This window comes from Mesoplodon mirus (genome assembly GCF_964341445.2).
Source record: "Mesoplodon mirus genome assembly, chromosome: 5".
Lineage (NCBI taxonomy): Eukaryota > Metazoa > Chordata > Mammalia > Artiodactyla > Ziphiidae > Mesoplodon > Mesoplodon mirus.
Window position 1 is genome coordinate 37,742,031 of NC_138980.1, and position 18,231 is coordinate 37,760,261.

Genomic DNA, 18,231 nt, shown 5'->3' on the forward strand with positions numbered 1-18,231 from the left:
AAATGAGCTCCATCCCATCCCACACTCCACCCTAGCCTTATCCGTGCCACACATTCGTCTCGGAAACCTGCCACCCGCTCCCAGCTCCGGCCCTGGAGAGCCACGCCCATCGGGCCGGGGGCCACCCACAGCCTGGTCCCCATTCACGGAGCCCCTCTTCAGCCCAGTCAGTCCCAGGTGGATCCCACCCCACAGCTGACCCAGCCCACGGCCCAACCTTGTACAAACTAAGCAAACTAAATGACCTCGTCCAGAGGCTGGGATGCGCGGGAGCCGCCCCCGCCAGCACACTCAGCGAGAACCGAGACCGGAAGCGGAAGTGCGGCGGCGTCGGGGTAGGGGCCAGGGGTAGGGGCCGGGGCAGGGGCCGGGGCAGGGGCCGGGGCAGGGGCGGGGCCGGCGCGGGGGTGGGAGCTTGGAGACTTGACAAGGGCAGCTGGTCTCCTGTTGTCGGGATGTCCTAGCCAAAGCCCGAATGGCGGGCAGGATTCCGTGAGCGGCGGGCGGGCGGGCAGAGGGCTCTGATAGGAGTCCGGGGGGGTGGGCATGGGCCGCGCGCAGCCCCCGGTCACCGGCTCTGGAGCCCCCATACCTCCCCTGGGGCCTCAGGTTGGAGAAGCTGTAGTTTTCAACCAGCTCAGGACGCGCTGCCACCTCCTCAGAGAGTCCCCCGCATCACCCTCACCTATGAGCCATTCTGCTCCCCATCCCTACCCCAGGGTACTTTTGGCCATGTCTGGAGATGCTTTGGGTTGTCGCAAACTGGGAAGGAGAGAGGGCGTGGTGGCCAGGGATGATGTTCAACCTCCCACAGTGCACAGGACGGCCCCCACGACAAGGAATTTTCCAGCCCCAGTTGTCAGCAGCGCCCAGGTTGGGAAACCCAGCTCAAGAGCCTTGAATGCTCCAAAGTCCTGAATGAACTGTGGAAATTGTTTGCAATTCAGCTGAATCACGTATAGGGTCCCAGAGTGACAAGCAATGTTTAAAGTGTCCGGAGTCGCCATAAAATCTCTGTGCAGCCAAATGTGTTGAGCAAATCAAATGCACACAATGTGAAGCTGTCTTCTCCACTTGGGGAGCAAATGGCTGGCTAGGATTTAGGAAAACCCAGCCATGGTCAACAGTTAAATCAGTAAATACACACACAAAAGGTGAATGGGGGGAGGGGGTCTTTCTATCCAATAACTGTATTACTCGCTATTAAAAGCCTCAAAAGCAATATTTGTACTTTTTTTTTTCCCCAGACAAGAAACTCATCTCTGGAGCTCAAGCTTGTTTTGAAAATAGCCTCAAGTTCTACCTGTCCTCGCTGCTCTGTGGTTTTCTATGTGACCAGGTGAGTATTGTGTGCAACTTATAATGACAGGTTCTGTTGCCGACCAGGGCCCTTGGACTCTTTAATCAATAGAAATCGATAAGAGGTCAGATGAGGAATTGAGGCAAGGCTTTATTGGGACTCAAGGGAGCGAAAACAAGTAATCAGTTCCCTTGCTCGCTCCCAGAGCGGGATGGAGGGCGTGCAAGCTGGTCCCTTAAATGGGGTGAGGGTGGGGGCAGGTGGAGTATCATTGCTTCTAGGACCTCTCCACTGGATACAGCTAGGAAATAGATATATATATATATTTTTTTAATCATGAGTTTAAGATGATATTTCTAGTTCAAATTTAACTTCAGAGTGGTGTTTTTCTTCTTTGATTTTATATTAATCCCTTATATGTTATACTAAAAATATCAGTTCCTAATTACATTGATTTATTTAGTTAATGATATTTTCCCTCAGTATATATAACAAATTACACTCAGAAATTTTGCTGTTCTTACTTGGCAGTCTCACTTCTGGAAAGATACTCTGAACATAGACCTCCCAAAGTACAAAACAACATATACACACGAGTTTATTCATGGGAGTATTACTTGCAGCAGCAAAAGATGAGAAACAACTCACATGTCCATCAGTAGGAAACTGGCTGAATTAGCAATGTGCTTTGTTTGAAAGTCAGGTGAAAGCATTCTTTTTCAAACTGTGTTGTAATCCTGTTTCCAAGTTGATGTGCAATTAGGCTCATTTTGTTATTTGTTTTCAGTTTTGAGGATTGCAGTTGTATTTTTAAAATATAGTTCCAAAGTCAAAAACATATAAAAAAGCATGTTCAGGGAAGTCTAGATTCAATTCCTGTCTCCTCAGTTATTCTTCTTCCCTATTGGTTACCATTTACATATGTTTGTTTTATCCTCTTAGCATGTCTTTTGCATATACCTGTATAAGCAGGTAGGTGTGTGTGTGTGTGTGTGTGATATCTCCTGGCCTTTCCCTTATAAAAAGGAAACATTCCATACATTGTTTTGTACCTTGATTTTCCCCCTTATATTTACTGGGGAAAATTATCTCTATGAATACCTAGAGATATGCTTATTTTTTAATGGTCACATGATTCTTTATTATGTGGATATCCCATAGTTTATTCCACCAGTTCCCTATTGATGGTCATTTGTGCCATGTCTAGTCATTTGCTGTTATAAATAATGCCACATTAAATAGTCTTACACGTGTCTTACTATCTCTGTGTCTTTGAGATAAAGTCCTAGAAGTGGTATTGATGGAGAAAAAAGTAAAAGATTTTGCAGTTTTTCTTGATGGTGACAAATTTCCTTCTGTAGGAGTTGTACCCCAGCTGGGTATGAGGTGCCTTTCCAGACAGACTTTTCAATAAAGGATTTTTCTTGATCTGATAGATAAATAGTATCAATATAGTTGCAGTCTGCCTCTGTGTTACTAGAATAATATCACCAGGGAGTCTACCAAGGACATTGTCCTTGGATGGTTATTGGTAGAAACCAGAAAACCAGAACGTACTGTGTGGAGTGAGCAGTAGGGGAGAAAATGAGACAGAGTGAAAAAAACTGGCTGATGAGGGAGAGAGACTGGGTGGTAACTGGAAAGAAAACTGCTCTTAGGATAGATTTATTTCACTACTAAAAATACTGCATTGAGGGACTTCCATGGTGGCACAGTCATTAAGAATCCACCTGCCAATGCAGGGGACACAGGTTCAAGCCCTGGTTTGAGATGCAGGATCATCTACTAAAAGTGAGGATGTATTCATTATCTATTGCTGCATGAAAAATTATCCCAAACCTTAGTCACTCAAAACAAACAAATGAGGGATTGTAGCTGGGAATGTGTTTGTGACAACCACGTAGATGGGAAGAATGTGCCCTGAGACTCAGCACAGGTGAGGTTTTAAGGTGGATGGAATAGTATCCACCATTGTGGGTAGAGGCAGACGCATTTTGCCATCACATGATCCTGAGTTCATCACCTGCTAAGCAAAATAAAGGCCCAATATTAACATATAGTACAGTTGGAAGGAGGACATGACAGACAAGCTAAGAAAGATTCATCCTCAGTAAACTGGAGAGGAAGAGAGGCTGTGAAGACTTCATATTTTCCTCTTTATTCCAGAGCCCTGTCCTGAGTGAACTGTGGGGATAAGAGGCGGATCGTTCTTGTTCTGCTCCCTGTTGTTCAGGAAAACTTACTGTCTGAATCACAGGATGGCAACCATGGTTGTATCCCCAACTTGTGGTGAGTTGTGGGATCCTCACAGCCCAGGTGTTTAAGGCCCCTGCACCACAGAGCACATGCAGGGGAGGGGGCTGAGCAGGTGAGGTAGGAGTGGAGACTCAGGAGCCCTGAGGTCTCTGGTACTTGATTATGTGGTTCAGGGCTTTGGGACTTTGTGGTGATTTGAGTGCCTGTGGAGATGTCACCTTGGTGGTGAATATGCAGAAGATTTTGAATTGTACCTCTGATTCTTTCTATAAACTTGATAAAATAACAGTGATATCCCTCGAACTTCAGTTTCTTCATCTGTGAAATGGGAATGATAATCTCTTCCTTGAGTGCATTAAGATGCTTGGCCCTCTCTTCTGGCTGTGGGTGAGGCAGGGCTGTGCTCTAGTTTCTTACGAAAGCTGTGTGTGTGTGTGTGTGTGTATGTGTGTGTGTGTGTTGGGGATACAGTCAATGACAAGTAGATGGGTGTGCCTCCAGATTTGTGAGTGTGAGAAAAGGGGACAAGCCTGGATTCTTGGGACATTTCTTCTTCTCCAGCTCAGTCTTCCCCATACCCAGCCTCTCACCAGAAAGGATGCACAGAGGAGGAAGGGTTGGCTAATGGCTTCCTGACAAACTGGTTACAGGTGAGTCAGATATTCCTGTTTCCAAATCATTATTCCTTTGACCAGACGTTGGACTTGTTATCCTTCAATGACCTGCAGTATAAGAGCCAAATCAGGTCTTCAGGCATCTGATGGAGGGTTTGGGGCAACCCAAACAGTGTCAGCATATGTCAGCATTGACTGCAATGTAGAGCCTCCTCCAGGGTCACTGTCTACACCATGTTCTGCTGAGAGTTTTGAAGCAAAGACGTGACTGTGTCCTAAACTCAAGAAATTGATGATGACCATTGAGAAATCATTCATTCATTTACCAAGTGTTTCTCTGATTTTGACAGTATCCCAGGCCTATGCTCAAACTTGAAGATTGAGGGAAATAAGATTGCAGGAGCTCGCACATTTTTTTTTCTCAAACGAAATGAAAATCACCTGCATGTTAGAGATGCATTGAACCTCGGGAGTGGGCATAAGTAGACAGGAGATGAGCGTTGAGGGCTGAGCTGAGAAGCAAATGAGAGCAGAGCTTAGAACCCAGTCTACACAACTTCTGCTTTTTCTCATCCCTAGTTCTGTCATCCTTGGCCCTTTTCCTCTCAACTTTGGTGAAAGTGGTCCTTGGCTAGCCATGATGTTAGTGATGGTTTAGGACTTTGTGACCTTCAAGGATGTGGCCATACAGTTTACCCAGGAAGAGTGCGCACTGTTGGACCCTTCTCACAGAACACTGTATAGAGATGTGGTGCTGGAGAACTGCAGGAACCTGGCATCACTCGGTAAGCCTAACATCATTCCTGAATTTATTTAATGACTCAGGTAACAAGACAAAAAAAATTCATATAACATTAACAGATCAGAAAAATTCACCATTTTACTATTTTTAAATGTACAATTCAATGACTTTTAGTAATGTCACAGTGTTGGGCAACCATCACTACTATCTAATTCCAGAACATTTTTATCACACCAAAAAGAAACCCCATAATCATCGTGCCTAGCCCCAGCCACTGGCCACCATTTATCTACTCTCTGTCCCTGTGGATTTTCCTTTTCTAGTCATTGCATCTAAATGGAATCATATGATACATGGCCTTTGTGTGTGGCTGCTTTTGCTTAGCATAATGTTTTCAAGGTTCAGCCATCCTGTAGCATGGATTCATTCCTTGTTTTATGGTTGAATGTTATTCTGTTGTATGTATATACCACTTTTTGAGTATCCACTTATCACCTGATGGACATCTGAGTTGTCTCTACCTTTTGGCTATTGTGAATAGGGCTGCTGCAAACATTCACGTATAAATTTTTGCTTGAACACTTGTTTTCAGTTCTCTTGAGCATATACCTAGGAATGGAATTGCTGAATCATATGGTCATTCTGTTAACTTTTTGAGGACCCTCCAAACTGTTCTCCATAGTAGCTGCACCATTTACATTCCCACAACAATGTATGAAAGTTTCAGTTCTCCACATCCTCACCAACACTTGTTTATTTTTCTTTTCTCTTCTTTCTTTCTTTCTTTTTTTTTCACTATAGTCATCATCCTTGTACGTGCAAAGTAGTATCTATCTTATTGTTGGTTTTATTTTTATTTCTCTAAAGAACAATGAGATCAATCATATTTTCATATACTTGGTTGTCATTTGTATATCTTCTTTGGAGAAATATTTATTCAAGTCCTTTGCCCATTTTGGGAGGGATGGACTAATTTGTCTTTTTGTTGCTGAGTTGTAAGAGTTCTTTATATATTCTGAATGCTGGACCCTTGTCAAATATATAGTCCACAAATAATTTTTCAGTTCTATGGATTGTCTTTTCCTTTTCTTGAAGGATAGTTTTGCCAGAGATAGAGTTCTTGTGTGACAGGTTTTTTTGTTTTGCTTTCAGTACTTCGAATATGTTGCTCCACTACCTTATGGCCTTCATGATTTCTGATGAGAAATCAGCTGTTAATCTTATTTATTATCCCTTATACATGAAGGGTTTCTTCTCTCTTGCTGGTTTCAGGATACTTTTTTTGTCTTTGGCTTTCAATAGTTTGATTATTATGTGTCTCAGTGTGGTTCTCTTTGAGTTTATCCTGTTTGGAGTTTCTTAAGTTTCTTAGATATGTAGATTCATGACTTTTATCAATTGGGGGATTTGGGGGGCCATTATTTTTTTCAAATACTGTTTCTTCCCCTTCTCTGTCTCCTCTGTCTCTCTCTCCTGCATAAAAGGAATCCCATTATGCATACATTGGATGTCTGATGGTATCCCAAAGGTTTCTTATGCTCTGTTGTTTTTTCTCTTTTTTTTGTCATCTTCAGATTTGGCAGTATCAATTGATCTATGTTCAGGTTCCTTGATTCTTTCTCCTGCCAGATCAAGTCTGCTAATGAACTGCTCTACTGAATTTTCATTTCAGTTGTTGTACTTGTCAGCTCCCAAATTTCTATTTGGTTCCTTTTTATAATTTCTCTCTCTTTATGATGGTCTATATTTGGTGAGAATTCAGTTTCCTTTAGTTCTTTGAATGTGGTTTCCTTTAACTCTGAGCATACTAGAAATAGCTGATCTGATGTCTTTGTCTACTAAGTTCCTTCCTAGGGGACAGTTTCTATTAATTTTCTTTTCCTGTAATGGGCCATGCTTTTTTTTTGTTTCTTTGCATGCCTCATAATTATTTTGTTGAACACTGTACATTTGGAATATTATAATATGGCAATTCAATAACTCAAAGATTCCCCCATCCCCAAGGCTTGTTGTTACTTGTTGCTGTTGGTGTTGTTTGGTGACATTTCTGAACTAATTTTGTAATGTCTGTGTTTGTTGTGTGTGGCCACTGAAATCTCTATTCTGTTAGCTTAATGGTCAGCTAGTGATTTGTCATAGATTCCCTTAAACACCTGGAATCCCCAAACTCTCAGTCTTTTTAGGTGGTCTCTGTGTGTATGTAGGACCATGCCTTTGAAACTTAGGCAGTTTAGAACTCTGCCTTAGCCTTTACTTCTTGCTTGTGCAGAGGCTGAAGGCCAGTCAGAGGTGAGGGCTTAGTGCCTTCTCAGGTCTTTCCTGAACATGTACCCAACTGTACCCAGCTGTGGCTATGTGCATGGCCTTCTATATTCCTAGGAATATGTGAGAGCTTTTCAAAGCCCTTTTTCCCCAAAGCATCTAATTCCCCACTTTTGCTCCCAGACCTTTTCATTAGTCTTACATTTGCTTCAATGATTTTCCCTTGCCCCAGGCAGCAGTGGCTGATACATTTAAATGTGTTCAGCCCATACTCTGGTCCTCCATTCCCTGTTGCCACCTCAGCCCTGGGAGAGTTTGAAGTTAGACAAAATAAAAGCAAACCCTTTGAGCCAATCCTTCAGGAGCCACCAGATAGGTCAAAACAAACAACCACAATTCTTTGAGCACAAGATCCATTCTGCTCCCACCAATACTAGGAACACAGACTGTTGATTTCAGTGTGGCTGCCAAAGTGAGGAGCAGGTGATGAGGCCAGGGTTACTGAAAATGTCACAAAGCTCTCTTACCAGATTCACCTTTTGGTCTTGATTAAGTATTTTCCTGGTTGCTGTAAACTTACGGTAACTTTCAAGACTTTCAATAAAGTTGATGCTGACAGTTTTTGCCAGTTTATTTGCTGTTTTCCTGTGGTGTATTGGACTCTGGGGGTTCCCTGCTCCACCATTTTTACTGACATCACTTCTCACAAGTCTTTTTTTTAATTCTTTTTTTATTGAAGTATAGCTGATTTACAATGTTATGTTTATTACTGCTGTTGAGCAAAGTGATTCAGTTATACACATATATACATTCTTTATATATATATATTCTTTTCCATTATGATTTATCATAGGATATTGAATATAGTTCTCTCTGCTGTACAGTAGAACCTTGTTGTTTATCCATTCTATATATAAAAGCTTACATCTGCTAACCCCAACCTCCCACTCCATCCCTCCCCCATCCCCATCCCCCTTGGCAACCACCAGTCTGTTCTCTATGTCCATGATTCTGTTTCTGTTTCATAGATAGGTTCATTTCACAAGTCTTTTCTTAAGCACCTCTATGTACATAGGTCTGTGCTAGGAATTAGGAATACAGTGGTGAATGAGACAGATATGGTCCCTACCCTCATGGGTAATCTAATCTCTCCCCTATGAACTGAAGATCTATTCCATGCCCTGACTATGGATAAAAGTTTTGGGGCTTTTAAGTCTGCATTTGAATTTGTGCATGAGCTTCTGGAACCAGTTATCCCCAAATCACCCTAGATATATTGACTGAGGACACTTGCATTTTTTTTCATGAAAGGTAAGTGGCTACTATATTATTCAAATTTAGGGATAAATATTCCATTGCTCCTGCCTGCTCATCTTCAGAAGTGTTGGCTTCAGTTTCACTGTTTTCCCCTGCATAGTCTCCCTATATCATGTGTGCTTTCTCCATATATAGGTAATCAAATTGATAAACCCAGTCTGATCTCCAAATTGGAGCAAGAAGATAAAGTGATGACAGAGGAGAGAGGAATTACCCCAGACACCTGTCCAGGTGAGCACTAGGTAGATATGACTCCTTGTGAGGAACATCTCCCATGGCTTGGGAGTTTAGTATTACATTAGGATATGTCCTGGGAAACACTGTAAAATACCCTTTTTTTCTGACAAGGCCAAGGCTGTTTGGTATGAGCTTCCTTGTATACTTTCTTTTCCTTTCTCTTTAACTTTCTGTTCATCATCTCATACCTTATTTTGGCTTCAGATGAATATCTAAAATTTCATACCCATGTCCCTCTTATTGCAAACCTCCTAAAAAACCCTAATCCCTTAGTGAAGGGTCTGCCTTCACTAATATATGCTTTATACCTTTTCTTTTCTCATCAACTTAAATTTATTTTCAATTTGTTTCAGATTTGGAGGTTCTACTTAAAGCCAAAGGGTTAACTTCTGAGCAGCATGTTTTTAGAAAAGAGCAATCTAAAGGTATCACAATAGTAAGAGTTCTGATTTTCCACAGTGGAAAAATGCCATAAATTAGAAAAGCCACAAAGTTACCAAGAGAGTCATTTTCCCAAGAGAAGATGTTGCCTTTGGAGAGATACCATGCAACTGTTGTGAATTTGGAGCAAAGTATAAGTTATCTCCAAAATTATTTTTTCTTCGAGCATTCGTACAAGTAATTGTTTGCATAAATGTGGCTCAGATGTTGAGTGTTTCAAACATAAATTGGTCTTAAACTTATCAGAAAATGCTCTGTGAATAGGATAAGGGCTTAGATGTGGCAAAACATCTATCTTTTTTAGCTTTTAAGAACTCAGACTAGCAGAAACCATATACAAGCACTCTGTAGCAAACACACGAATTATAATAATTTTATATATAACAGAGTCCCTGGGAGGGAGAATTCCTATAATAGCATTGAATATTAAAAGTATTATAAATTATAGCTGTCATTCATCTCATAATCAACAGGAGAAGCATCTTCTTGGAGTGAAACTCAAGGAATGTAATCAGTGTTTTAAAGTCTTCAGCATAAAATCAAACCTTACTCAGCAGAAGAGAATTCATACTGGAGAAAAACCCTATCATTATAATCAATGTGGCAAATCCTTCAGCAGCAGATCCTACCTCACTGTTCATAAGAGAATACATAATGGAGAAAAACCCTATGGATGCAATGACTGTTGGGAAAGCCTTCAGTAATCCCTCAGACTGCATGTGAGAACTCACACTGGAGAAAAACCCTATTCATGTAATCAGTGTTTTCATGTCTTCCACACCAGATGTATCCTCAAAAGGCACAAGAGAAATCATACAAGGGAGAATCATTATGAATGTAATCAGTGTGGCAAGGCCTTCAGCACGAGGTCCTCCCTTACTGGGTACAATAGAATCCATACGGGGGAGAAATTTGTGAATGCAGTGATTGTGGGAAAACCTTTAGGAAGAGCTCACATCTGACGCAGCATGTGAGAACTCATACTGGAGAAAAACCCTGTGAATGTAATGATTGTGGAAAATCCTTCAGCAGTAGTTTTTCTCTTACAGTGCACAAGAGAACACGTAATAGAGAGAAACCCTATAAATGTAGTGACTTTGGGAAATCCTTTAATAATCTCTCATCTGTTAAGAAACACATGAGAACTCACACTGGAGAAAAACCCTGTGGATGTAATCATTGTGGGAAATCTTTCAGTAGTAACTCCTACCTTTCTGTGCACAAGAGAATCCATAATAGGTAGATATGAATGCAGTGGCTCTGGGAAAGTGTTTGCTGACCTCTCATCCCTCAGACATCTTGGGAACTCTCACTGGATGTATAAATTATCTATTGTGTAACAAATGAGCCCCAAAACTTAGTGGCTTAAAACAACAGACATAATCTCACAATTTCTGTAGGCCAGAAGTTCAGAAACAGATTAGCTATGTAGTTCTAGCTCATGAAATTACGGTCAAGATGCAGCCGTAGGACTTCCCTGGTGGCACAGTGGTTAAGAATCCTCCTGCCAATGCAGGGGACATGGGCTTGATCCCTGGTCTGGGACGATCCCACATGCCACAGAGCAACTAAGCCTGCGTGCCACAACTACTGAAGCCCACGTGCCTAGAGCCTGTGCTCCACAACAAGAGAAACCACCACAATGAGAAGCCCACACATCACAACAAAGAGTAGCCTCTGCTCGCCGCAACTAGAGAAAGCCCTCACGTATCAATGAAGACCCAACACAGCCATAAATAAATAAACAAACAAATAAAAAGATACAGCCAGAACTAGAGAAAGCCCACATGTAGCAATGAAGACCCAACACAGCCATAAATAAACAAACAAATAAAAAGATGCAGCCAGAACTGCAGTCATCAGAAGTCTTTAGGACTGAAGGGTCCACTTTAAGATAGTTTACTCAATATGCCTGACAAACTAGAGCCAGTTGTTGGCATGGGACCTGCAGTTCCTCGCCATGTAGGGCTCTCCACCATGCTGAGTGCCTTTACAATATGGCAGCAGGTTCCCCCCCAAATAAAGTGAGCCCAAAGAGCCATTGCAGAAGCCATAATGTCTTCTATGACCTAATCTCAGAAGGACATATTCTCTCTTCTTCTGTATCATGTTGGTCACCCAGATGGATCCTGACTCATCGTGGGAGGGAACTACACAAGGTATGAATACTAGCAGACAGAGATCATTGGGAACCATCTTGGAGGCTGAAAACCTTTCAGAAGACCTTCACCCCTCTAATCAATATGGCATTGCATTCAATAACCCACACATTACCTTACTCTGGAGAGAAACCTTTTAAATGCAGTCTATGTGGTGAAACCTTCAACAACTCAGAATTTTTTTGTGCACACACACACAAAAATTACCTATTGGAGAGAAACAAGAGGATTGCAGTTCTGTGATATCTCCAGTGAATCAGAGAACAGTTCACACCAAGAGAAAACCATACAAATATCATCAAAATGGAAAACCCTTCAGAGGACACTCATCTCTTAAAACATACCTGAGAAATCACACCATAGAGGAACACTGTATAAGGAATGTGGAATGGCAAACAATTGGCTCTGTGCCTAGGGAGGTTGATGGACTATATCAACAGGTTCATTTGCCTTAGGGCTTCTCTTTGGGTTGGTCAGTAGAAAGCTCAGGTAGGAAATCAGAGGGATGGAAGAGAGTGAATCCATGCCATGGCATATCTCTCCAGGAGAACTGAGGTCTGGGTGCTACCCCTGGCTTCTCAGCCCCTATAGTGCCCTCTCCCCTGTGCTCACTACATCCCCAGATTTGAATAACTACCTGCTCCCTTCACCTCTTCTTCATTGCTCTTTTTCCCATCACTGAATATGCACTATCCCTTTTTGGTTTTCTTGCACTCTACCTGCAATTCTGTAGTTTCCTTAACATGGATGGTTCTGGTCTAGTGATACACCCATGCCCTGAGAGTATAATGAAGAGTCTTTATCATTTCCTGTAAGGCTCCAGACAATCAGGATCCACTACATAGCTGACCTCACCTTCCACCACACCCCTGTTTATCTCCCACACTATAGTCACACTGTAGCTCTAGCACCCCAGCACAGTTCAATGTCAGGGTCTCTGTACTGCCCTCACTGATATCCCCTCATAAGGCTTACTCTCAACTCACTTAGGTCTCTGCTCAAATGTCCCCTGAACTGAGAGGTTTGTATTCTCACTCCAAATAAATGAGCAAGTCTCTGATTCTCACATTTCTTACCATCTGTATTGGGAGTTATCTCAATAGCACTTATCACTATCTGACTCTCTACCCACTCTATTTGACATTCCCCATCCCAACCCCCTCTAGGTTGTAAACACCATGAAGCAAGGACTGTGTGTTTGATTCATCCCTGTAGATCCTGTGCCATAAACCATGTCCAGTACAGAGGCAGTGCTCTATAGCATAGGAGTTATAAGTACAGACCTTGGAGAGACCCTAGACCCTACCTCTTAATAGCCTGATTATCTTAGGCAAGTAACAAACTCTTTGTTCCCAAGTTTCTTCATCTCTAAAATGGGAACAATGAGAGTACCTGCTTCATAAACTTATGTTGAGGATTCAATTAGCTAATACACATAAAGCACTTGAGACACTGTCTGGTGTATTGGGAACATTCTGTATGCATTTTATCTTTTGTTGTAAATTAATTAAAATTCATTATAGGATTATACCAAGCAAAAGAAGCTAGGGACAGAAGACTAAATGCTGTATGATTCTAATTATATAGATTTCTAGAACAGGAAGAAAATAGTCTGTGATAAGGGGGAAAAAATCAGGACAGTGGTTGCTTCTAAGTGTGAGGCAAGAGAGGTGGGGCAGTAGCTGGGACTGACTGGGAAGGGACAAGAAGGAACTTTGTGGGATGAGAAAAATGTTCTATATCTTGAAAGAGGTATAGGTTACATAGGTCTGTGCACATGTCAAAATTCATTGAACTGTACACTTAACATCCATACATTGCTCAGCATGTAAATTACATCTCAATTTGAAGCAAACTCATTTTGCTAAGTGAAAAAACAAAAAGCCATATACTGTATGATATTCTGGAAAAGACAAAACTATAGGGAAGGACAACAAATCAGTGGTTGCCAGGAGTTAGAGATGAGAGAGGGGATAACTACAAAGGGAATTTACGATTGATGGAACTGTTACCAATTATGAGTATATGAATCAATAGGAGCTGACCCAGAAACAATCCAGATATTGGAGTTAGCAGACAAGGATTTCAAAATAACTATGAAATATATATTTTTCAAATGGAGGGAACATGGACAAATTGTGGAAAATTAAAAACAAACTGCGAACTTCTAAGCAACCAAGGAAAAGAGACACATTACTTTCTTTCAAAGGAGCAACAATATGAGTAATTATGACATTTTTTAGAAGAAGCTAAAGAAGCAAAAAGACAATGAATGACATCGAAAGTGTTGAATGGAAAAAAATCTGTCAATCTAAAATCATATAATCTGACATAGTATTCTTCAAAAGTGAAGACGAAATAAAGATGTTTTCCAAAGTGGTGTTTAAAAGAGAGAGAGAGAGCTGAAAAAACAAATCACCAGCAGAACTGCACTTCAAGACACACTAAAAAGAGTTCCTCAGGTTGAAGGAAAATGATTCCATGTGGAGACACATAACTCCAGGACTGCATGGAGGTCAGCAGGAAACATAAAACATGAGTAAATATAAATAAATATTGACCATATTAAAACAACCCTGTGTGGTTTTATAACTTCTTGGGAAATCTAAAAAAATTTTAAAGAATGTTCTAAAAACTCATTGTACCGACCCCCCAAAACTAGGGGTGTTGGAGGAGACACAGCAAGTGACCCCCCAGCTCACCCTCTAAGACTAGAGCTTATAGGAAGCCCACAAGGTGATGCTCAAAGTCTGCATCCAACTCTGGAGCTGACAGAAGCCCTATGAAGTGACCACCCGTCCCCTCCCAACACTAGAGGCAACAGGATCTCAGGTAGCAATCCCCCAATCACCCCAAGCTCAAAAGACGGGGTCCTAACAAGCAACACCTCTATTCCTTCAAAATGAGAGATGTTGGGAATTCCAACAAGCACCCCCTAGTCACTTCAAATTCTAGAAATGACAGCAGCCCCAGAAGGGGCTTCTTCAGCTTCCCTGCATCACTAGAGAATGGGGAACTCACTCCAGTGACCCACCCAACCTATACCAACAATACAGACAAGGGGAGTCTCAGAGAGTGACTCTTTCAGCCCCCCAACCAGAGATAAGTGGAGCCCCATCTAATGCCCCCAAACCTGTCCCCAAAGTAGAGACAAGAGAATCTCCAGCCAGTAACTGTGTCAAGTCCACCCAACACTAGAAAAGATAAGAGCACCAAGCAATAACCCCCACCCCCAGATCTCCAGACCAGAAACGGCAGGAGTCTCAGCCTATGACACCCCACCCCCACTGACCCCAACATTAGAGACAGAAGAACTTCATCAAATGATCCATATCCATCCAACGTAAATGATGATGGAAACCCCCAAAAGGAACAACCAATCCCCTACACACCAAAGAAGAAAGGACACCCAGAAAACACCACACCATCCTCACCCAACTCACACCCCAGCCTGCTTCCCTTGTCTTCCCAAGACAAGATCTGAGTATCCCCAGCAATGACCAGAATCTCAACAAGTGCTCAAGAGGCAACCCACCACGTTCTCCAACCTAAGTGACAAACAGAGTCCCAGAATACTTCCTGTCTTTGTCCCAAAATAAGAATTGGTAGAAGCATCAGCAACCAACACTCTCAACCAAACAAGAAGACACAAGTTAAAAAGTAATAAATTTGTGTTCATTAAAACAAACAAGCCAAAAAAACCCCACATGGCAAAGACAAAAGACAGAGGGAAATGCAACTCATCACAAAGGCCAATTTATTAATATTAAAGAACTCTTGGGGCTTCCCTGGTGGCGCAGTGGTTGAGAGTCTGCCTGCCGATGCAGGGCACACGGGTTCGTGCCCCGGTCTGGGAAGATCCCACATGCCGCGGAGCAACTGGGCCCGTGAGCCAAAATTACTGAGCCTGCGCTCCGCAACAAGAGAGGCCGCGATAGTGAGAGGCCCGCGCACCGCGATGAAGAGTGGCCCCCGCTCGCCACAACTAGAGAAAGCCCTCGCACAGAAACGAAGACCCAACACAGACAAAAATAAATAAAGCAAACTGTCAACAAGTAAAAATAAACACTATTAAAAAAAAAAAAAAGAACTCCTACCAAGCAATAAGAAAAAGACCAAGAATCCATGAGAGAAAAGGGCAAATTTTAAGAACACACAGTTCACCAAAAAATTCAAATGGCTCTCGTAAAAAGAAAAACATAAAGTGAAACACCAAAATTCCTTTCATCATTTATCAATGAGATTTTTTTTTAAGTTTAATAAGATCATGTAATGGCCAAGATGTGGGGAAAATGGCACTCACATACCATAATAAGGGGGAAGTGAATTAATCCAGTTCCCCTCCACATGGACCTTTCCCTGGGGCTGCTTGAGTATCTTCATGGCATGGTGGATGGCTTCTAGAAAGGCAGCAACTTAAGAGACCAAAGAGTTAGCTTCAGTGTTGTGATAGGGAAGAACCTTTGTATTCTATTACAAAGGGATGTTGCCTATAAGCTTACATTATACATAATGGCCCATCTCTGGGAACCCTGCTTCCCAGGTGAAGAGCACTAAGATAAAATGTTATACCTCTTTTTTTAGCTCACAGGAAACCTCCTGACCAGTCCCACCTGTGAATGGCTGCAGGAAGAAATTAACACATCCCCTCAAGAATCTGGCCAGAACCAGGAAATATTGATATTTGCAACAACTTACTGCCTTTTTCACTTTACCTCCTCACCTCCCACTCTTTGTTCTATAAAACAAACTAGCATCCAAACCTGGGCAAGATGGTTCTTTGGGACCTAGTCCACCACCTTCTCGGTCTGCTGGCTTTCTGAATAAAGTCGCTCTTCCTTGATCCAACAACTCATCTCTCGATATTTTGGCCTGCCGTGCAGCGAGCAGTACGAGCTTGGACTCGGTAACACAAGAAATGAGCCAAGGGAATAAGTACCTCGCCCACCCTCTCCCAACTCTCCACCCTTCCAGGTCTCCACCTTGACAATGAAGAGCAATGTTACTGTCAGAACCCACTGAAGCCAGAGGGCAAGGGTGCCTGTTGCAGTCCACATAGGTCGGCCTTTTTGGGCAGAGAACATGGTGAAATAGCATGGAGAGTGGTCCTGGGGAGGGACAAACAGAAGCCATCAGCTTAGCATTTGATCCAAATCCAAACTCCCTTTCTGATAAACAAACAGTGAATAAAATAGGAATTTGCACTCCTTCCCCAATGTGATAGAAAAGCATATAAATTCACACTTCAATCACCAGGCATTGTGCTAAGGGCTTTCAGGTATTAATTCATTTAACCCTCTCAGCGTCCCTATAAGGGAGATATCATCCCTGTTTTCAGCCGTCATGCGCTGCTTAGATCTCCCTTTCTGAGAACCTGTCATGGGGATACAATAAATTGACCACCTCCAGCTGCTGCATCTTCAGACCTGCTTCAGGGTTCACACCAAAACCACGTTGTCCCTGCCTGATGGATGGGAGGACCAGAGCCAGGTCATTTCTGCCCAATTCAGGACCCCTCTGACAGGCACTCTTTGCCCTGGGGCACCCCATTGACCTTACAGAGACTTTCTCAGCACTGTGCTCAGAGCTCTTTTTCCCATTTATCCACACAGCTGAGTCTGTTTTGGTGTCCGCTTTTCAGAGAACCTGAGTTATGATGCGATTTTTCAGATGAGGAAACCGAGACAGGGAGGCACAGAGGGATTAAGTGACTTGCCCAAGGTCACGCAGCTCCTAAGAGATTAAAAATCTGACAATCTCACTCCAGAATCAGTACTCTTAAGCATTCTGCTACGAGAGAGAGAGAGACAGACACAGAGAGACAGAGAGAGAAAGAGTAAGAGAGAAACAGAAGAGAAGCAAAACATCTGAAAGGATCCTTATCATCATGATTTTGTAATCTCCCTAGCCCATTTGAATTAAGATTTTCTGCTACTTTGATCCATTTTTCCAAAGGCTAAAAACAAAAACACCTGTAGAACATCCTTCTTTTTAATTCCAAAATACGTCCTGAAGATGGCAGTGTTTCACCACTCTAAACCCACAAACCAAAATGTTTCTAGAACCAAGGGTAGTAACCAGTGAGGCAGTACTTTGTTTTGTAACCTGCAGATACTGATTGTAGAGTACACGTTGGTTAACTAACCCAGGAGGAGTTTCTTTCTCTTTCAGCATATGTATCAACTAACCAGAGGACCCAAACCCAGAGCTACAAAATGCCAAATGAAATTGCCATCCCCCTCATCTCTCTGTGCACCAGAATACTGGTTGTGACTTTTACAAAATAGCAACAAAGTAAAAGCAAGAAATGGGAACTCTCTCTACAGCCATCAGTATGAGAGACGTTAATTCACATTTCTTTTGGTAACAGGTGGTCCCCATGGACATGGGGTGGCTAAAAAGAAACTGGGATCCTAGTATGGTGTCAAACAGCCTGGTAACAATGTATGAGAAGCATCTACATTTCAGGCTCATCTCTTTGTTCACAACCCAGATAACAGAGCAAAAACAGTTAATGATTGCAGTGAACTGTCTGTTGGCGCTGGCCAGCAGAATCATCTTTTCATCTCTTTGTGGCTTCAAGCTCTTGTTAAAATGCCTCCCCTGATGACGAACATATGTCCATCCTCTGAAACCCACCATCACGAATTAGACATTTAAGTCAATTAGCGCTTGATTTCTTTCATCCTCCCATTAAGAACCATAAATCGATCTTCTAGAATCCAACTACAAAATGATTCACTCAGAACAAGGGAAATTTCTTAAACATCACAAACATGATAGCCATGACATTTGTGAAAATCATGATCACTTGCCCAACAGTCACTGTTTCTGTGGTCATCTTATTTAAAACGGCAACCCCTCAGCCCCCCTGAAATGGACTGAATGTCTGTGTCCCCCCAG

At 42.3% G+C, this 18,231-nt stretch overlaps 1 protein-coding gene across 3 annotated transcripts; it reads left to right on the forward strand.

The window, feature by feature from the left end:
• Nucleotides 1-125: 125 nt before the first annotated feature.
• Nucleotides 126-16,077, forward strand: ZNF557 (zinc finger protein 557). Of its 3 annotated transcripts, none has more exons than XM_082622653.1 (6): nucleotides 126-335; nucleotides 1,248-1,339; nucleotides 3,467-3,589; nucleotides 8,627-8,722; nucleotides 9,082-9,153; nucleotides 15,913-16,077. In XM_082622653.1, exons 3-6 carry the CDS (start codon nucleotides 3,559-3,561, stop codon nucleotides 15,945-15,947), a joined length of 234 nt encoding a protein of 77 aa, XP_082478779.1. In that variant the 5' UTR covers nucleotides 126-335; nucleotides 1,248-1,339; nucleotides 3,467-3,558; the 3' UTR covers nucleotides 15,948-16,077. The 3 variants fall into 3 exon arrangements, 1 of the variants encoding a protein (XP_082478779.1); XR_014294196.1 differs by lacking the exon at nucleotides 126-335 and adding an exon at nucleotides 4,118-4,206 and having other exon boundaries at nucleotides 1,253-1,339; XR_014294197.1 differs by lacking the exons at nucleotides 126-335; nucleotides 15,913-16,077 and adding an exon at nucleotides 4,118-4,206 and having other exon boundaries at nucleotides 1,253-1,339; nucleotides 9,082-9,281.
• The last annotated feature ends 2,154 nt before the right edge of the window (nucleotides 16,078-18,231 follow it).

Excerpts from the sequence above, each read along its gene's own strand:
- ZNF557 (XM_082622653.1), top strand. The coding sequence starts at position 3,559 with ATGGCAACCATGGTTGTATCCCCAACTTGTG. Across the intron at positions 8,723-9,081 it reads TACCCCAGACACCTGTCCAG|ATTTGGAGGTTCTACTTAAA; the intron begins GTGAGCACTAGG and ends AATTTGTTTCAG. Across the intron at positions 9,154-15,912 it reads TAGAAAAGAGCAATCTAAAG|CTCACAGGAAACCTCCTGAC; the intron begins GTATCACAATAG and ends CTCTTTTTTTAG.